This window comes from Scyliorhinus torazame, chromosome 15, assembly GCF_047496885.1.
Source record: "Scyliorhinus torazame isolate Kashiwa2021f chromosome 15, sScyTor2.1, whole genome shotgun sequence".
Classification (NCBI taxonomy): domain Eukaryota; kingdom Metazoa; phylum Chordata; class Chondrichthyes; order Carcharhiniformes; family Scyliorhinidae; genus Scyliorhinus; species Scyliorhinus torazame.
In genome coordinates, this window is record NC_092721.1 from 200,405,582 (window position 1) to 200,424,777 (window position 19,196).

The 19,196-nt window shown below is 49.3% G+C and overlaps 1 protein-coding gene across 5 annotated transcripts in view; it reads left to right on the plus strand.

Annotated features, from left to right (window-relative positions):
* Positions 1 to 19,196, plus strand: part of gdpd5b (glycerophosphodiester phosphodiesterase domain containing 5b) — a 317,896-nt gene that overhangs the window by 187,597 nt on the left and 111,103 nt on the right. For 4 of the 5 annotated variants that reach the window (XM_072477424.1, XM_072477426.1, XM_072477422.1 and 1 more), the window contains exon 3: positions 18,620 to 18,723. The exons of the other annotated variant lie outside the window; for it this stretch is intronic. In XM_072477424.1, coding sequence (XP_072333525.1) covers positions 18,620 to 18,723 — 104 coding nt within the window. The remainder of the gene's footprint in view (positions 1 to 18,619; positions 18,724 to 19,196) is intronic. 5 annotated transcript variants of the gene reach the window in all.

Below are 19,196 nucleotides of genomic sequence, written 5' to 3' on the forward strand. Positions count from 1 at the left end.
CAGCCGCGGACTGGCTCGCTGACCTGGCGGAATTTCCCCACCTGGAGAAGATCAAATTCACCATCTTGAGGGCCGGACGAGGGCTTCCACAAAGCGTGGGGGCCATTTTTGTCAGCCTGTTCCAAGACCTGTTGGAAGCCAATAGCGACTAGGAAAAGAGAAGGGGGGGTGGGGTGGAGGAAAACAAATGAGAGCACACACAATGGAGGGGCTGAGGGGGAAGGGGAGAGGAAGAGAGAAGGGAGTCACAGAACGAAACAAGGGGGAAAAGGGAGGAGGGGAGGGGCCAAGAAGACCCCCCCGCCCCCCCTTCCGAACCCGCATGGACAACAACTAAAAAAACCCACAACAGAAAGCTCGGAGCACAGTATGTGACACCCAGGGCACTAGGGGGGGGGAGACTAGACTACCGAAGGGGGGAAGGGAGGGGACGGGGAGGGCAGACGGAGGGAACACATGTAAATCTCTGTAAATAAGAACATAGAACATTACAGCGCAGTACAGGCCCTTCGGCCCTCGATGTTGCGCCGACCTGTGAAACCACTCTAAAGCCCATCTACGCTATTCCCTTATCGTCCATATGTCTATCCAATGACCATTTGAATGCCCTTAGTGTTGGCGAGTCCACTACTGTTGCAGGCTGGGCATTCCACACCCTTACTACTCTCTGAGGAAAGAACCTACCTCTGACATCTGTCTTATATCCATCTCCCCTCAATTTAAAGCTATGTCCCCTCGTGCTAGACATCGCCATCCGAGGGAAAAGGTTCTCACTGTCCACCCTATCCAATCCTCTGATCACCTTGTATGCCTTAATTAAGTCACCTCTTAACCTTCTTCTCTCTAACGAAAACAGCCTCAAGTCCCTCAGCCTTTCCTCATAAGATCTTCCCTCCATACCAGGCAACATTCTGGTAAATCTCCTCTGCACCCTTTCCAATGCTTCCACATCCTTCCTATAATGAAGCGACCAGAATTGCACGCAATACTCCAAATGCGGCCGCACCAGAGTTTTGTACAGCTGCAACATGACCTCATGGCTCCGAAACTCAATCCCTCTACCAATAAAAGCTAACACACCGTACGCCTTCTTAACAACCCTCTCAACCTGAGTGGCAACTTTCAGGGATCTATGAACATGGACACCTAGATCTCTCTGCTCATCCACACTGCCAAGAATCTTGCCATTAGCCCAGTACTCTGTCTTCCTGTTATTCCTTCCAAAATGAATCACCTGTCACTGTCCACAATGCCAACGTGTCATCTGCAAATTTAGAACAAAGAACAAAGAAATGTACAGCACAGGAACAGGTCCTTCGGCCCTCCAAGCCCGTGCCGACCATGCTGCCCGACTAAACTACAATCTTCTGCATTTCCTGGGTCCGTATCCCTCTATTCCCATCCTATTCATGTATTTGTCAAGATGCCCCTTAAATGTCACTATCGTCCCTGCTTCCACCACCTCCTCCGGTAGCGAGTTCCAGGCACCCACTACCCTCTGCGTAAAAAACTTGCCTCGTACATCTACTCTAAACCTTGCCCCTCTCACCTTAAACCTATGCCCCCTAGTAATTCACCCCTCTACCCCGGGGAAAAGCCTCTGACTATCCACTCTGTCTATGCCCCTCATAATTTTGTAGACCTCTATCAGGTCGCCCCTCAACCTCCTTCGTTCCAGTGAGAACAAACCGAGTTTATTCAACCGCTCCTAATAGCTAATGCCCTCCATACCAGGCAACATTCTGGTAAATCTCTTCTGCACCCTCTCTAAAGCCTCCACATCCTTCTGGTAGTGTGGCGACCAGAATTGAACACTATACTCCAAGTGTGGCCTAACCAAGGTTCTATACAGCTGCAACATGACTTGCCAATTCTTATACTCAATGCCCCGGCTAATGAAGGCAAGCATGCCGTATGCCTTCTTGACTACCTTCTCCACCTGTGTTGCCCCTTTCAGTGACCTGTGGACCTGTACTCCTAGATCTCTTTGACTTTCAATACTCTTGAGGGTTCTACCATTCACTGTATATTGCCTACCTGCATTAGACCTTCCAAAATGCATTGCCTCACATTTGTCCGGATTAAATTCCATCTGCCATCTCTCCGCCCAAGTCTCCAAACAATCTAAATCCTGCTGTATCCTCCAAGTCCTCATCGCTATCCGCAATTCCACCAACCTTTGTGTCGTCTGCAAACTTACTAATCAGACCAGTTACATTTTCCTCCAAATCATTTATATATACTACAAACAGCAAAGGTCCCAACACTGATCCCTGTGGAACACCACTGGTCACAGCCCTCCAATTAGAAAAGCATCCTTCCATTGCTACTCTCTGCCTTCTATGACCTAGCCAGTTCTGTATCCACCTTCATTTATTCACCCATCCTTCGACGCCCTCCTCCAGGTCATTTATAAAAATGACAAACAGCAGCGGCCCCAAAACAGATCCTTGTGGTACACCACGAGTAACTGGATTCCAGTCTGAACACTTCCCATCAACCACCACCCTTTGTCTTCTTCCAGCGAGCCAATTTCTGATCCAAACTGCTAAATCTCCCTGAATCCCATGCTTCCGTATTTTCTGCATACATGTGATAGATAGATTAGGATGTCAAGATGTAAGATACTGCGATCTCAGCACTTGTAGATATCAAAAGCCCACAAAATGCCCCCATATGGTTGAACTTCCCTCGGATGGGTTAGTTCGCGATTGGGCAGCCAAAAATACTACTACATGATGTCACCATGATGTCGCTAGAAATCACATGCAACGTTACACGGTTATTGGACGTTTCGCGCACAAAATGCTATGATCACCCTAATGCTATAATTTGGGCAGAGACCAAGATGACTACATCTACAGGATAGCCCCAGAATCAAAGTTATACAGACGGAGCAAACGCAGTATCCTAGGGGACATTGGGGGTTGTTCGGCAGTGCAAATTCTGTCATGAATTCAGCACAGTTAGCGGAGGCAAACATTTATGCCTCCTGGTAGCAGCCGAAGTAGGAAAATGGCTGGAGTACGGGGCTTATGGGACTGAATATGCACTGACTGCCATAAACCTACAAGGAGAAGGGCTAGTGTGAGCTTAGATATGCTGTCAGCAGGAATAATTAACACCACAGAAGTGCAAGAACATAGAACATAGAATGATACAGCGCAGTACAGGCCCTTCGGCCCACGATGTTGCACCGACATGGGAAGTCAAAAAACAAAAGCCATCTAACCTACACTATGCCATTATCATCCATATGCTTATCCAATAAACTTTTAAATGCCCTCAATGTTGGCGAGTTCACTACTGTAGCAGGTAGGGCATTCCACGGCCTCACCACTCTTTGCGTAAAGAACCTACCTCTGACCTCTGTCCTATATCTATTACCCCTCAGTTTAAAGCTATGTCCCCTCGTGCCAGCCATTTCCATCCGCGGGAGAAGGATCTCACTGTCCACCCTATCTAACCCCCTGATCATTTTGTATACCTCTATTAAGTCTCCTCTTAACCTTCTCTCAAACGAAAACAATCTCAAGTCCATCAGCCTTTCCTCATAAGATTTTCCTTCCATACCAGGCAACATCCTGGTAAATCTCCTCTGCACCCGCTCCAAAGCTTCCACGTCCTTCCTATAATGCGGTGACCAGAACTGTACGCAATACTCCAAATGCGGCCATACCAGAGTTTTATACAGCTGCAACATGACCTCATGACTCCGGAACTCAATCCCTCTACCAATAAAGGTCAACACTCCATAGGCCTTCTTCACAACCCTATCAACCTGGGTGGCAACTTTCAGGGATCTATGTACATGGACACCTAGATCCCTCTGCTCATCCACACTTCCAAGAACTTTACCATTAGCCAAATATTCCGCATTCCTGTTATTCCTTCCAAAGTGAATCACCTCACACTTCTCGACATTGAACTCCATTTGCCACCTCTCAGCCCAGCTCTGCAGCTTATCTATGTCCCTCTGTAACCTGCTACATCCTTCCGCACTGTCGACAACACCACCGACTTTAGTGTCGCCTGCAAATTTACTCACCCACCCTTCTGCGCCCTCCTCTAGGTCATTGATAAAAATGACAAACCGCAACGGCCCCAGAACAGATCCTTGTGGTACTCCACTTGTAACTGAACTCCATTCTGAACATTTCCCATCAACCACCACCCTCTGTCTTCTTTCAGCTAGCCAATTTCTGATCCACATCTCTAATCACCCTCAATCCCCAGCCTCCGTATTTTCTGCAATAGCCTACCGTGGGGAACCTTATCAAACGCTTTGCTGAAATCCATATACACCACATCAACTGCTCTACCCTCGTCTACCTGTTCAGTCACCTTCTCAAAGAACTCGATAAGGTTTGTGAGGCATGACCTACCCTTCACAAAGCCATGCTGACTATCCCTAATCATATTATTCCTATCTCGATGATTATAAATCCTGTCTCTTATAATCCCCTCCAAGACTTTACCCACAACAGACGTGAGGCTCAAGAAGCGACTCGATCTTTAAATACCAGGTGCACCATAGATTGAGCGGTTACTCTGTAAAAACAGGAAAATACCAATAAAAATATATTTTTTAAAAACTGTGATGCAAACAAAACAAGAAATCATAATTCATAAATAGTTACAGATAAAGTTAAAATCGCAAACCAGAATAGAATTGCACAATTGTGAACATTTCAATCCACAAATAATTACAAAACTAGCAAAAGACAAGTCTCCTCAATTTACAGAATAAGAATGAAAGGTCTATGGGACTCTGCATTTTATATTAAAAGTCAGGTTTTTAAGAAATAAACTGAAAGTACCCAATTTTTTTTTTCCCCAATTAAGGGGCAATTTAGTGCGTTCAATCCACCGACCCTGCACATCTTTGTGTTGTGGGGGCGAAACCCACCCAAACACGGGGAGAATGTGCAAACTCCACACGGACAGTGACCCAGAGCCGGGATCGAAGCTGGGACCTCGACGCCGTGTCTGCACGTTCTCCCCGCGTCTGCGTGGGTTTGCTCCGGGTGCTCCGGTTTCCTCCTACAAGTCCCGAAAGAAAGACGTGCTGTTAGGTGAATTGGACATTCTGAATTCTCCCTCCGTGTACCCGAACAGGCGCCGGAATGTGGCGACTAGGGGCTTTTCCCAGTAACTTCATTGCAGTGTTAATGTAAGCCTACTTGTGACAATAAAGATTATTATTATTAGATTGTGTGTGTGGGGGGGGGGGGGGGGGGGGTGGCGCCTGGACAGGGACCATCCAAAGGATGAAGGTTGGGGAGGATGAGTGGTAGGGGTGGTTTGGGTGACTTTGGAGGGTGGGGTGCCCTTTGTGTGGATCTTCAGGTGGGGGCTGCCAAGCCAGCAGGGATGCTAGTAAAAAAAAAAGGAACGTGGGAGATGGGGCTGCAGCGGGTAGCCATAGGGTGGGGGGGGGGGGAGCAGTTAGGTAGGAATGGGGAGGTAGGGGGAGGGAGGGCAGGGTGGATGGGAGGTTCGAGGGGGAAGGGAGGGGGAGGAGACTTTGGAGAAGAGGGAGCCGATGAAGTCAGTGGCTTTATGGCAGGGTGTAGGTGAGCATGGAGGGGACGGCCATTTTGGGTGGGCCCGAATTAGAGAAGGGCCCGGAGGCATTGGCGATTCTTGTTAGGTTGGTGTGGGGGTCCTTAATAGAAAAGGGATTCAGGGGCCCCAGTGTAGATGGCGACTTGGAATCTGCGGGGGGCTGAATGGGCCCAGTTACACCATTCCAGGCGTATGCCCATTTGAAAAGTTTAAAGGCAGATGTGGGTTTCCTGCAGGAGGCGCAGGCGAGGCTATGGAAGGGATGGGCTGGGCAGACATTCCACTCGGGGTTTGATTCGAAGTCGAGAGGGGTGGCACTTTCTTGGCTCAGAGAACCTGCTTTAACGTGGGTGTGGCTCTGGCATTAGGTAAATAAACGTGCGATGGAACTGAGGAGAAATAAGATACAGAACGAACAGATTACCAAACTGCCCAATCACCTACTCTATAAAACTCAAATAGTACGGTTAGGGAGAGGAGGGGGTTTAATTTAAAACAGTCTGATTTCTCCCCTCGCCACCCATCCAAACACAGAAATATATATATATATTTTTTTAAAGTTTTCATTTTCCCCCTTATAAGTATTTTCCCCAACTCTTCAGTTTTGTAGCGATCTAATTCTCTATTTATAATCCCACTACAGACTCGAGATAGGATCAAATCAGAGGGTGAGTTTATTTAAGACGCACTCAAAATGCGGAGAGGGGCATTCCTGCGTGACTGCCGGCACATTCACATAATAGCAGAGGGATCATAGCATTTACAGTGCAGAAGGAGGACATTCGGCCCATCAAGCCCGCACTGGCCCTTGGAAAGAGCACCCTATTTGAGCCCACACCTCCACCCTATCCCCGTAAACCCACTAACCCCACCTAACCTTTGGACTGTGTGGGAGGAAACCGGAGCACCCGGAGGAAACCCACGCAGACAAGGGGAGGAAGCGCAAACTCCACAAAGGCAGTCCCTGGAGCTGTGAGGCAGCAGTGCTAATGACTGTGCTACTGTGACACCCGTATCTCCAGCTGGAGAAGAAAAAACCCAGAACTCGGAACTATTCCCAAATCGATCACAACAAAAGAAAACATGTGGAACAATAACACTTCCAAACGTTAACATTACAAACAAATCAAAACCATGAAATGCCACCAGTAGTCCTCCCCCTAACAAGACTTCCTGACAACATCAGTCGCCTCACCTGGCATCAGGAAATAATGTTCCTTACCCTTAAATGTCACCGAGAGTTTAGCCGGGCACAACATCCTGAACTAGACCTTGTTCTGAAAGAGAGCCACCAAGCCTGCTCGCAGCCTGGCCATATCAGACCCAACGTCCTGGTAGATCCATATCCGATTCCCCTCCCAGCTACAGTCTCGTGTTGCCTTCACCCACCTCAGGATTCGTCCCTTCTCTTCGAACTTGTGCATCCAAGCGATCACCTCGCGCGACGGCACCCCCTCTCTTGGCCTCTGGCACAGCGACCGGTGGGCCCAATCCACCTCCAGGGACTTCTCAAAGACCCCCTCCTCGACTAGCTCCGCGCACATCCTCGCCACATAATCTGTGGCACTCGCTCCCGTGATCCCCTCCAGCCACTGGTTAGCACTGCTGCCTCACGGCGCTGAGCACCGGGGTTCAATCCTAGCCCCGGTACTCCACACTGTCCGTGTGGAGTTTGCACATTCTCCCCGTGTCTGTGTGGGTCTCACCCCCACAACCCAAAAATGTGCAGGTGGATTGGCCACGCTAAATTGCCCCTTAATTGGAAAAAAAAGAATTGGGTCCTCTAAATGTATTAAAAAAAACATAGGCTGGATTCTCCGGTTGCCGACGGTGAAATCGCCTTTGGCAAACGGCCTGAGAATCACATTTCCTGACCGAAACAGGGGCGGCGCTGCTTTTGCGATGCTCCGCTCCAGTAGGCCGCGCCACGTATCGCGATGGTCCGCCCCCGACCGGCCGAGTTATCGACGGCGCAGGACACGTGTGGTCTCATCCGTCGGGAACTCGGCGTGGCGGCTGTGGACTGAGTCCAGCGCCGCCACAGTCGGGGTAGGGCCGATCCGCGGGCAGGGGCTGCTGGGGGCACTGTGGTGGGGCGGTCTGGGGCGCGCGAGCTGGCCGAAGTGGGGGACCGTTTCGCGCGCCTGGTCCGCGAGCGGCGGCCGCCGAGAAGCACGGCCACTGCAGGCGGCCGCTGTGAGCATGCGCGGCCACGGTTCTGGCAATTCTCCGGGGGTGTATGAGCAGCTAGAGCCAGGTGCTCTACGCTGCCGACCTGCGAGCCCCCAGCAACACGGGGAATCGATGACCATTTTGCACCAGTTTTCTACTGTTCCCACGGAGTCGTGGGGACATAGTCTCCAAATCGGAGAATCCAGCCACATGACTTTACTGCTGTGCTCCGATCCTCTTGTGAATCCTCTTTGTGAACTGGTCAAACATCAGCTGGGATATTGTGGCTAATTCCACACATCTACACTTCATTCCGGACGGATTGCTTGGAGAGGACGCAGAGAATGTTTACCAGAATGATGCCAGCAATGAAAGGCTTCAGTTATTTTTTTTTTTAACATAAATTTAGAGTACTCAATTAAGTTATTCCAATTAAGGGGTAATTTGGCGTGGCCAATCTACCTACCCTGCACATCTTTGGGATGTGGGGGAGTGAGACCCAGGCAGACACGGGGAGAATGTGCAAACTCCGCACGGACAGTGACCCAGGGCCGAGGTCAAACCCGGGTCCTCAGCGGCGTGAGGCAGCAGTGCTAACCACTGCGCCACCGTGCTGCCCTGAAGGCTTCAGTTATAAGGAGAGGCTGGAGAATCTGGGATTGAAGCAGGGAAGGTGGGGAGAGCGAGAGTGGGTGTGAGGGGCGTTCAAAATCATGATGGATTTTGATAGAATAAATTCGGCGATATTGCTTCCAGTGACGGGGAGGTTGGGAACTAGGTTTTAGATGGTTGACAAAAAGAACCAGAGGCGGAATGAGAAAGGTTCCGCAGTGAGTTCTGATCCAGAATGCGATGGAGATGGTGAAACCCGCAACCTTCAAAAGGAAATTAAATTTATACTTGATGCAAAAAGAATTATAGAGGGCTAAGGGGAAGGAGCAGGAGGGGAGTGGGAGTAATCTGATAACACTTTTCAAAGAGCTGAGACGAGCGTGGCATGATGTATGTGTCTGTGACTACATTTGTCCTTTTCAGCTCTGCCATTCAGTGGTGAAGCCAGGAGCACTTCTTCCACACAAACTTGCATGGAAAGGCCACGTTATAGGGGGTGGTGGGGTAGTGGTGTTGTCACTGGATCGCCCCGAGACCCAGGGTAACACTCTGGAGACCTAGGTTCAAATCCCACCCTGCAGATGGTGAAATTTGAATTTAATAAAAATCTGCAATTGAATGACCAGGATATGAGGAGGGGTTGGATAAACTCGGATTGATTTCACTGGAACCACGGAGGTTCAGGGGCGACCTGATAGAAGTCTGCAAAATTATGAGTGGCATGGACAGAGTGGATAGTCAGAAGTGTTTTTCCCAGGATGTAAGAGTCAATTACTAATCTGCACCGGCTCTTTGGAAAGAGCATCCTACCTAAGCCCATGTCTCCATCCTATCCCCGTAACCCCAACTACCTTTTTTGGACACTAAGGGCAATTTAGCATGGCCAATCCACCTAACCTGCACATCTTTGGACTGTGGGAGGAAATCTGAGCACCCGGAGGAAATCCACGCAGACCCGGGGAGAACGTGCAGACTCCACACAGACAGTCACCCAAGCCGGGAATCGAACCTGGGACACAGGAGCTGTGAAGCAGCTGTGCTAACCACTGTGCTACCGTGCTGCCCTGATGTGCGAGGGAAGTTTTTTTTACACAGAGGGTGGTGGGTGCCTGGAACTCGCCGCCGGAGGAGTTGGTGAAAGCAGGTATGATAGTGAAGTTGAAGAGGCATCTTGACGAATACATGAATAGGATGGGAATAGAGGGATATGGACCACCGAAGTGCAGAAGGTTTTAGTTTAGACGGACATCATGATCGGCGCAGGCCTGGAGGGCTGAAGGGCCTGTTCCTGTGCTGTACTGAACTTTGTGCTTTGAAAGTCTAAAGATGACCATGAACCCAAAATCGATTGTCGCAAAAACCCATCTGGTTCACTTATGTCCTTGAGGCAAGGAAATCTGCCGTCCTTACCTGGTCCGGGCGACATGTGACTCCAGATGTACAGCATTGTGGCTGACAATGCTGGCCCAGCCAGCGACGACCGCATCCCGGATTGGATTGGATTGGTTTGGATTGGATTTGTTTATTGTCACGTGTACCGAGGTACAGTGAAAAGTATTTTTTCTGCGAGCAGCTCAACAGATCATTAAGTACATGGGAAGAAAAGGGAAGAAAAGAAAATACATAATAGGGCAACACAAGGTCCACAATGTAACTACATAACACCGGCATTGGGTGAAGCATACAGGGTGTAGTGTTAATGAGGTCAGTCCATAAGAGATTAATTTAGGAGTCTGGTGACAGCGGGGAAGAAGCTGTTTTTGAGTCTGTTTGCGCGTGTTCAGACTTTTGTATCTCCTGCCCGTGGAAGAAGTAGGAAGAGTGAGTAAGCCGGGTGGGAGGGTTCTTTGATTATGCTGCCCGCTTTCCCCTGGCAGCGGGAGGTGTAGATGGAGTCAATGGATGGGCATAAAATAAAAGATCTGCTTGTTGTAAAACTCCACTGGACAGGGCGCACGCCAAACTGCTGCACTGCCCCCACCCCCCTACCCCCCTACCCCCCTCACCAGTGCCATCACTCCACATCCTCCAATGGATGAGTGAGCAACCAACCGCCTCCGTTGTTTTGACACCAAAGCCGGCTTCTCAAATGTCAATGCGTTGTCAGCTGTTGTGTAGGAGGGTGAAGCTGGCACCCGGCAGTCGCGACAAAGAATACATTAGCACTTGCATGATGGCGAGCCACCTTTCAGCTAGTGACATTCAGTTGCCAACTCTTCAGCTCTGCTCCTGCCAACTGCTATCCCCGGGTAAGATGCCCAGCCGATGGAGGGTGGTTGCTTGCCCTCCGTGATTGCCCTCGAGTGTCCTGACACCGAGGAAGGAAAATCCAACTGGTGTCCGATGAAATGACGAGCTTTTCATTTTCATTTTACTCCATTTGGTTTATCAATTGTAAAAAACATACTGGAGACGGTCTGCAATGGAATAGTGTTTGATTAGATGACCGGACCTTCTGGAAAATGTTCCTCTGTGGTTGGCAATCCTAATCATTAAATAAAAGAGGGTTATCTGGCTTGGTTTATAAGACATAAACTAGTAAGCATGATGAGTGATAATGCAATGGCGATCATTTGTGGTTTATATATAATTTCTTTCAAACTTAAGTGTAACCAATTCTTTTTTTATAATAATAATAATAATAATTTTTTCAAAAAATAATCATAATCTTCATTGTCACAAGTAGGCTTACATTAACACTGCGATGAAGTTACTGTGAAAAGCCCCTAGTCGCCACACTCCGGCGCCTGTTCGGGTACACAGGGAGAATTCAGAATGTCCAATTCAACGAACAAGCTTTTGGGACGTGTGGGAGGAAACCGGAGCACCCGGAGGAAACCCACGCAGGCACGGGGAGAACGTGCAGACTCGGCACAGACAGTGACCCAAGCCAGGAAACGCCCCCGAGACCCTGGAGCTGTGAAGCAACAGTGCGAATTCATTCCAATTAAGGGGCAATGTCGTGTGGCCAATCCACCTAATCTGCACGTCTTTGGGTTGTGAGGGGTGAAACCCACGCAGACACGGGGAGAATGTGCAAACTCCGCACGGGCAGTGACCCGGGACCGAGTTCGAACCTGGGTCCTCAGCGGCGTGAGGCAACAGTGCTAACCACTGCATCACTGTGCCGCTCTGTGATTTATATATAATTCAGCCCAAATGTCCAGTTTGTTTGGTCACCATAGAATGATACAGCACAAAGGAGGCCATTTGTCCCATCCAGCCTGTGCTGGTTCTTTTGAACCAACTATCCAATTATTTCTACTTTCCCAGCTCCTTCCAAATAGCCATGCAATATCTCCCCACCCCACTCCCCATCCCCCTCCACCTGGTTCAAATACGTAGCTAGTGTACAGCGGGATAAAGCGAGCGTGCCCCTCCTTCAATTGTTGCATGGCTATTGTGGGAGGGGGTCTTTGATTTTGCCCAGGCAGCAGGAGGTGTAGACACAGAGAGTGGATGGGAGAAGGGTTCATGTGATGGACTGGGCGGTGTTCACGACTCTCTGAAGTTTCTTGTGGTCTTGGGCCGAGCAGTTGCCATACCAGGCTGTGATGCAGCCCGATAGGATGCTTTCTGTGGTCCATCTGTAAAAGTTGGTAAGAGTCAGTGTGGACATGCCGAATTTCCTTAGTTTCCTGAGAAAGTATAGGCGCTGTTGTGCTTTCTTGGTCATAGTGTCGACATGGGTGGACCAGGACAGATTTTTGGAGATGTGCACCCCTAGGAATTTGAAGCTGTCAACCATCTCCACCTCGGCCTCGTTGATGCAGACAGGGGTGTGTACGATACTTTGCTTCCTGAGTCAATGACCAGCTCTTTAGTTTTGCTGGCATTGAGGGAGAGATTGTTGTCGTTACACAACTCCACTAGGTTCTCTAACTCCCGCCTGTATTCTGACTCATCGTTGTTCGAGATCCGATCCACTACGGTCGTGTCATCAGCAAACTTGTAGATGGAGTTGGAACCACATTTTGTCACACAGTTGTGTGTGTACAGGGAGTAGAGTAGGGGGCTAAGTACGCAGCCTTGCGGGGACCCAGCATTGAGGACTATCGTGGAGGAGGTGTTGTTGTTTATTCTTACTGATTGTGGTCTATGGGTCAGAAAGTCGAAGATCCAGTTGCAGAGTGAGGAGCCAAGTCCTAGGTTTTGGAGCTTTGATATGAGTTTGGCTGGGATTATGGTGTTGAAGGCAGAGCTGTAGTCAATAAATAGGAGTCTGATGTAGGAGTCCTTGTTGTCGAGATGCTCCAGGGATGAGTGTAGGACCAGGGAGATGGTGTCTGCTGTGGACCAGTTGCGGTGGTAGGCAAATTGCAGAGGATCATGGCATTCTGGGAGTATGGAGTTGATGTGTCTCATGACCAATCTCTCAAAGCACTTCATAATAATAAATACCAAGGAAGGCCATTGGATGATAGTCGTTGAGGTACGTTGTCTTGTTCTTCTTCGGCATTAGTATGATGGTGGTCTTCTTGAAGCAGGTGGGAACCTCAGAACGGAGTAGGGTGAGGTTGAAGATGTCCACGATGCTGGTCCACGCAGGATCTCGATGCACGACCAGGGACCCCGTCAGGATCCGCCGCTTTCCGAGGGCTCACTTTCACGAAGGCCGATCTGACTTCGGAAGCTGTGACGGTAGGTATGGGTGTGTCCGGGCCTGCTGGGGCAGTTGACAACAGTTTGATGGTTTCCTGCTCGAACCAAGCATAGAATGCGTTGGGTTTATGGGGGAGGGGTGCACTGCTGTCAGTGATTCTACTCCACTTCACTTTGTAGCCTGTTATGTTGTTTAAGCTTTGCCACAACTGACGAGCCTGTGACTCTAACTTAGTCTGATATTGTCTCTTGACATCCCTGATGACTTTGCGGAAGTCGTACCTGGATTTCTTGTATAAGCTTGTCTTGAATGCTTCAGACCTGTCCTTCAGTCGGGAGTCAATCTCCTGATTAAGCCGTGGTTTCTGGTTGAGGAAAGTATGTACTGCTTTCTTTGGCACCCAGTTGTCTACACGTTTGCTGATGAAGTCTGTGACGGTGGTGACATACTCATTCAGGTTGGTCGTGGAGTTCTTAAATATGGACCAGTCCATTGACTCCAAGTAGTCACGTAGGAGCTCTTCTGTTGTCACGGCCCAGCACTGCACAACCTTAACTGATTCGCCTGCTTACGTTTCTGCCTGTATGCTGGGAGAAGGAGCACCGTGGACAGACACAGGCGTGTGCACACACAGGCGCACGCACACAGGTGCACGCACACTGTTGCACACACACAGTCGCACAATCAGAATGTTTGTGTGGTGTTGGAGAGTGTGGGAGGAGAAAACATTTTCAAAGGAAGCCTGAAAATTCTGCACCTATTTGAACAGCTGTTTATCAAGAACCTGGTTACATCAGTGTTGGAGAAATATTTTATTCATATAGCATTGATCCAACAGCACTGTAAACTAGTTTAGCTGGTGATCTACATAACCTGTACAAGCTACTGGGCACCAACAGTGCTGTGAAATGTGTGGATTCTGGCTGTGGCTACAGCACAGAGCTAATTAACCTGTTAACGGGCGTCGCAATAATCCACGTTGGGTCACTTCCTGTCCCTCTCACTGTCTTTGTTACACTCCCCTCATACTCTCGTTCTTCCATGTTATCCGTGTGCTCTCTCACTTGTTCTCCCTCTCAGTCACGCTCTGTCCCGTGCTCATCATCTCGTTCTGTCTTCTCCATCCTTTATTTGCTGCCTGTCCCCCCCCCCCCCCCCGTCTCCCGCACTCGCTTTAGTGCATTGACGCACTCACCACAGTGGGTAATGTTCTCACCGCTGCTTCACATTGTCCAGCCATCGGTCAGTAATGCCCATTGGCATCTGGGTGCAGCACTGTGCGAGGTGCCGTCTTTTGGCTGGGACATTAAACGGAGGGCGCCGCCTGCTCTCCCAGATGGACAAAAGGCCCCACATCTGCAACCTTGCAGGAGACCAGGACGTTCCGGCTAATCATCCCGGACTCCCTTAAACTACAGGCAGGATTTTCTGCGCAACCCGCCACGTGTTTGTTGGTGGCGAAGGCGGCCCGCCAGGGGGTTCTGCTGCTCCCGCCATTGTCAATGGGATTTCCCGTTGACGGCATCCTTCATTGCGGGAAAACCCAAGACGGAGGTGCAGCGGGAGTGGGGCCGGAATACCCCACCGGCTGAACAGCCAGTAAATTCCGCTGTACATCATTAAAAATTATCTGGCTGTTATCACGTTGCTGATTATTGGGGGTTTGCTGTATCAGGAGTGTGATGGAATACTCCCCACTTGCCTGGATGAGCGCAGCTCCAACAACACTCAAGAAGCTCGACACCATCCAGGACAAAGCAGCCCTGCTTGATTGCTCCCCCTTCCACAAACATTCAATCCCTCCACAATATACGCACCGTGGCAGCCGTGTGTACCATCGACAAGATGCACTGCAGTCACTCATCAAGGCCCCCCTAGCTAGTACTTTCCAAACTTGTGACTACTGCCACCTAGAAGGACAAGGGCAGCAGATACCTGGGAACCCCACCGCCTGGAGGTTCCCCTTCAAATCGCTCACCATCCTGGCTTGGAAATATATCGGCCGTTCCCTCGCTGTCACTTGGTCAGAATCCTGGGACCCCTCCCTAACAGCACTGTGGATGTACCTACAGCACATGGACTGCAGCGGTTCAAGAAAACAGCTCTCCAACACCTTCTTGAGGGCAATTAAGGTTGGGAAATAAATGCCGGCCAAGCCAGCAATGTGCCCATCCCACGAAAGTTTTTTTAAAGTTTGTAAAATATTTTTTTTTTTTTTTTTTTTGCGTTAAAATTACCAGACTTCAAAATGTATTTGATTGACTGTGAAGTACTTTTGAGAGATTCCGAGGTCGTGAAAGTTGCAACCACCAGTGAACATCTCCACTTCTTATGATGGAGGGAAGGTCATTAATGAAGCAGTTGAAGGTGGTTGGGTGTCGGACACCACCCTGAGGAACTCCTGCAGTGAAGTCCTGGAGCTGAGATGGTTGACATTTAACAACCGCCGCCATCTTTGCTGTATGTGACCTTTTACAGTGCCCTTTGTGGAGTACTCTGCATTTGTGTGTGTCTGTGTTGTGTATTTTTGTAATTTTAGTGGAGTCTCTCGCGCACTAAGGCAATCTCAGCACTGTGATCATGGATCTGGTCTCGGGATTCTTGCAGGATTTCTTCTTCGCCACATTGTCATATCATTCTGGATATACCCTTTGTACCCTCACTGAGACCATCATTCATAGAATTTTTTTCATAGAATTTACAGTGCAGAAGGAGGCCATTCGGCCCATTGAGTCTGCACCGGCTCTTGGAAAGAGCACCCTACCCAAGGTCAACACCTCCACCCTATCCCCACAACCCAGTAACCTCACCCAACACTAAGGGCAATTTTGGACACTGAGGGCAATTTATCATGGCCAATCCACCTAACCTGCACATCTTTGGACTGTGGGAGGAAACCGGAGCACCCGAAGGAAACCCACGCACTCACGGGAGGATGTACAGACTCCGCACAGACAGTGACCCAAGCCGGAATCGAACCTGGGACCATGGAGCTGTGAATCAAGGAGCTGTGAAGCAATTGTGCTATCCACAATGCTACCGTGCTGCCCATATTCCTCAGGTCATTTAATGTCTCCAGTCCTCCTTGTGACTAATGCCACCTAGAAGGACAAGGGCAGCAGACACCTGGGAACCCTACCACCTGGAGGTTCCTCCTATCACAGACCTTCCCTTTAATTCCTCCTTCACTTGATCTTCCTCTGCACCCGGTAGAGGGAGGATGGTGGGGACAGATGGTGCTGTCATGGTAATGCCACTCGACTAGGAATCCAGAGGCCCAGGTTAATGCTGTGGGGACAATGGTTCAAATCCCACCGCAGCAGCCAGTGAAAATTTAAAATTGATCTGGAATTGAAAGCTAGTCCCAGTAATGTCTTGTATCTGGGCTATGGGTTTGCAATAAACATTCTGCAAAGAAATTCTTAAGGACACGAGCGGTGAGGTCCAGCCCTCTGGGTGTACATGGGCAGTGTCACATCACATCGGACATCAAATGTCAGAACACGGGCAGAAAGGGCCCATGAGCCTCTGTCTTGTGTTGTTCAGAGTGTTTGTAGAGAGGGCCAGGGGGGCAAGGAAAGAGCTGCTCGCTGCCCAGCGTACAGATGCTCCCAGGCAGCTTTCAACCTCTGCTTGTCTATTTTAGAGGAGGCGGTGGTGCAGTGGTATCGCCACTGGACTCGTAAACCAGAGAGCCAGGGTAATGCTCTGGGGACCCAAGTTCGAATCCCACCAGGGGAGATGGTGGAATTGAAATTCAATAAAAATCTGCAATTAAAAAAAGTCTAATGATGACCATGAAACCATTGTCGATTGTTGTAAAAAAAACCCTGGTTCACTAATTCCTAGGGGTGCACATCATCAAAAATCTGTCCTAGTCCACCCACGTCGACGCTACCACCAAGAAAGCTCAACAGCGCCTATAGTTCCTCAGGAAACTAAGGAAATTCAGCATGTCCACATTAACCCTTACCAACTTTTAAAGATGCACCATAGAAAGCCTCCTATCGGGCTGCATCACAGCCTGGTATGGCAACTGCTCGGCCCAGGACCGCAAGAAACTTCAGAGAGTCGTGAACACCGCCCAGTCCATCACACGAACCTGCCTCCCATCCATTGACTCCATCTACACCTCCCGCTGCCTGGGGAAAGAGGGCAGCATAATCAAAGATCCCTCCCACCCGGCTTACTCACTCTTCCAACTTCTTCCATCGGGCAGGAGATACAGAAGTCTGAGAACACGCACGAACAGACTCAAAAACACCTTCTTCCCCACTGTCACCAGACTCCTAAATGACCCTCTTATGGACTGACCTGATTAATACTACACTCCTGTATGCTTCACCCGATGCCGATGTCTTTGTATTTACATCGTGTACCTTGTGTTGCGTATTATGTATTTTATTTTCATGTACTGATTGATCTGTTTGAGCTGCTTGCAGAACAATACTTTCCACTATACCTGTGTACGTGTGACAATAAACAAATCCATCCATCCATCCAATGTCCTTTATGGAAGGAAATCTGCCTTCCTTACCTGGTCTGGCCTACATGTGACTCCAGACCCGCAGGAATGTGGTTGACTCTTAAATGCCCTCAGGGATGGGCAACTAATACTGGCTCGACCAGTGACGTCCACACCCCATGACCAAATTAAGATAAAACATCTATGTTAGTTGCTCATGTTACTGGAGTGATGTCAGAGTGTAGGTGGAGCTGAGCTCTACTTCTGCTTTTTAGTTTCAGTTTGAGAAAGCTTAGGTGTGTCTGTGTTTTTCAGTGAGCAGCACTGCTGTTGACCTCTACCATCCAAAGACTATCTATGGATCATTTGGTGAACTCAGAATTGTAAAAAGGTCTCAGTATTAAATGTAAACCTAATGTGCTCCTGTTTGAAGGTTTGATAAGTCTTTTGGGTGTAAAAGGATAGCATACAGGTCACTTAGTGTTATATTCTTTGGGGGGGTGTATTTGATTTACTGGTTGCTAAGATATCCACTGTTTGTTTTAAAAAGGTTAACTTGAGTTCATAGAATAAACATTGTTTTGTTTTAAAAACGACTGGTCCATTTTCTGCTATCCCACACCTGTAGAGTGGGCCGTGTGCTCCCCATACCACAATCTGTTAAAAGTTGTGGGTCAGGTGAACTCCATGATACACTTTGGGGTTCTCTAAACCCTGGCCCATAACACTAGGTGTGGTGATTTTATTAATCCTGCTGACTTGAAGGAGGCCATTGTGGTGGCAGGACGGTGGCTGAGTGGTTAGCAGTGCTGCCTCACAGCTCCAGGGCCCCGGGTTCAATTCCGGCCTTGGGCGACTGTCCCGTGTCTGCGTGGGCTTCCTCCCACAGTTGAAAGATGTGCAGGTTAGGTGGATAACATTACCCTGTGTGTCCAATGGGTAGGTGGGGTTGTGGGGATATGGCGGGAGAGAGTGGGCTCAGGGTGCTTTTTCGGAGGGTCGGTGCAGACTCGATGGGCCGAATGGCCTCCTCCTGCACTTTAGGAATTCTATTCCAGCTATTCTATTCTGAGGTAAGTGTTGGTGTGTTTTTCGAGGAGGGATTCACAGATTGGTCATAGCACTGTCATTCCGGGCCTCGAGTTCTACTAACGGTGTTTTATTTCTCTCCCCCCTCCCTTTCTCATCTTTCCTTACAGTGGGAACGATTCTGGTTCCTCATTCTCTGTGTCACGTTCTTCTTGACTCTGATCTGGTTCTACTTCTGGTGGGAAGTGCATAACGATTACAATGAATTCAACTGGTGAGTGAAGCGGGTTTGCTTGATTGTGCGTTACACTCGAGGTTTTCGTGCATGATGTAAACCTTTACGCAGCTTTTTCTATGATGGAGTTGGCTCCCACTGGAACCCTGGGTGCACGGTAGCACAGTGGTTAGCACAGTGGTTAGCACTGCTGCCTCACAGCGCCAGGGACCCGGGTTCAATTCTGACCTTGGGTGACTGTCTGTTGAGTCTGCATGTTCTCCCCGTGTCTGCGTGGGTTTCCTCCGGATGCTCCGGTTTCCTCCCGCCGTCCAAAGATGTGCAGGTTAGGTGGATTGGCCACGCTAAATCGCTCCTTAGTGTCCAAAAGGTTTGGTGGGGTTACAGGGATAGGGCAGGGGAGTGGGCCCAGGTGGAGTGCTCATTCAGAGGGTTGGTGCAGCCTAGATGCTCTGAACTACCACATCCTGCACTGTTGGGATTCTATGAACATTACGCACTGTGTCCAGTTT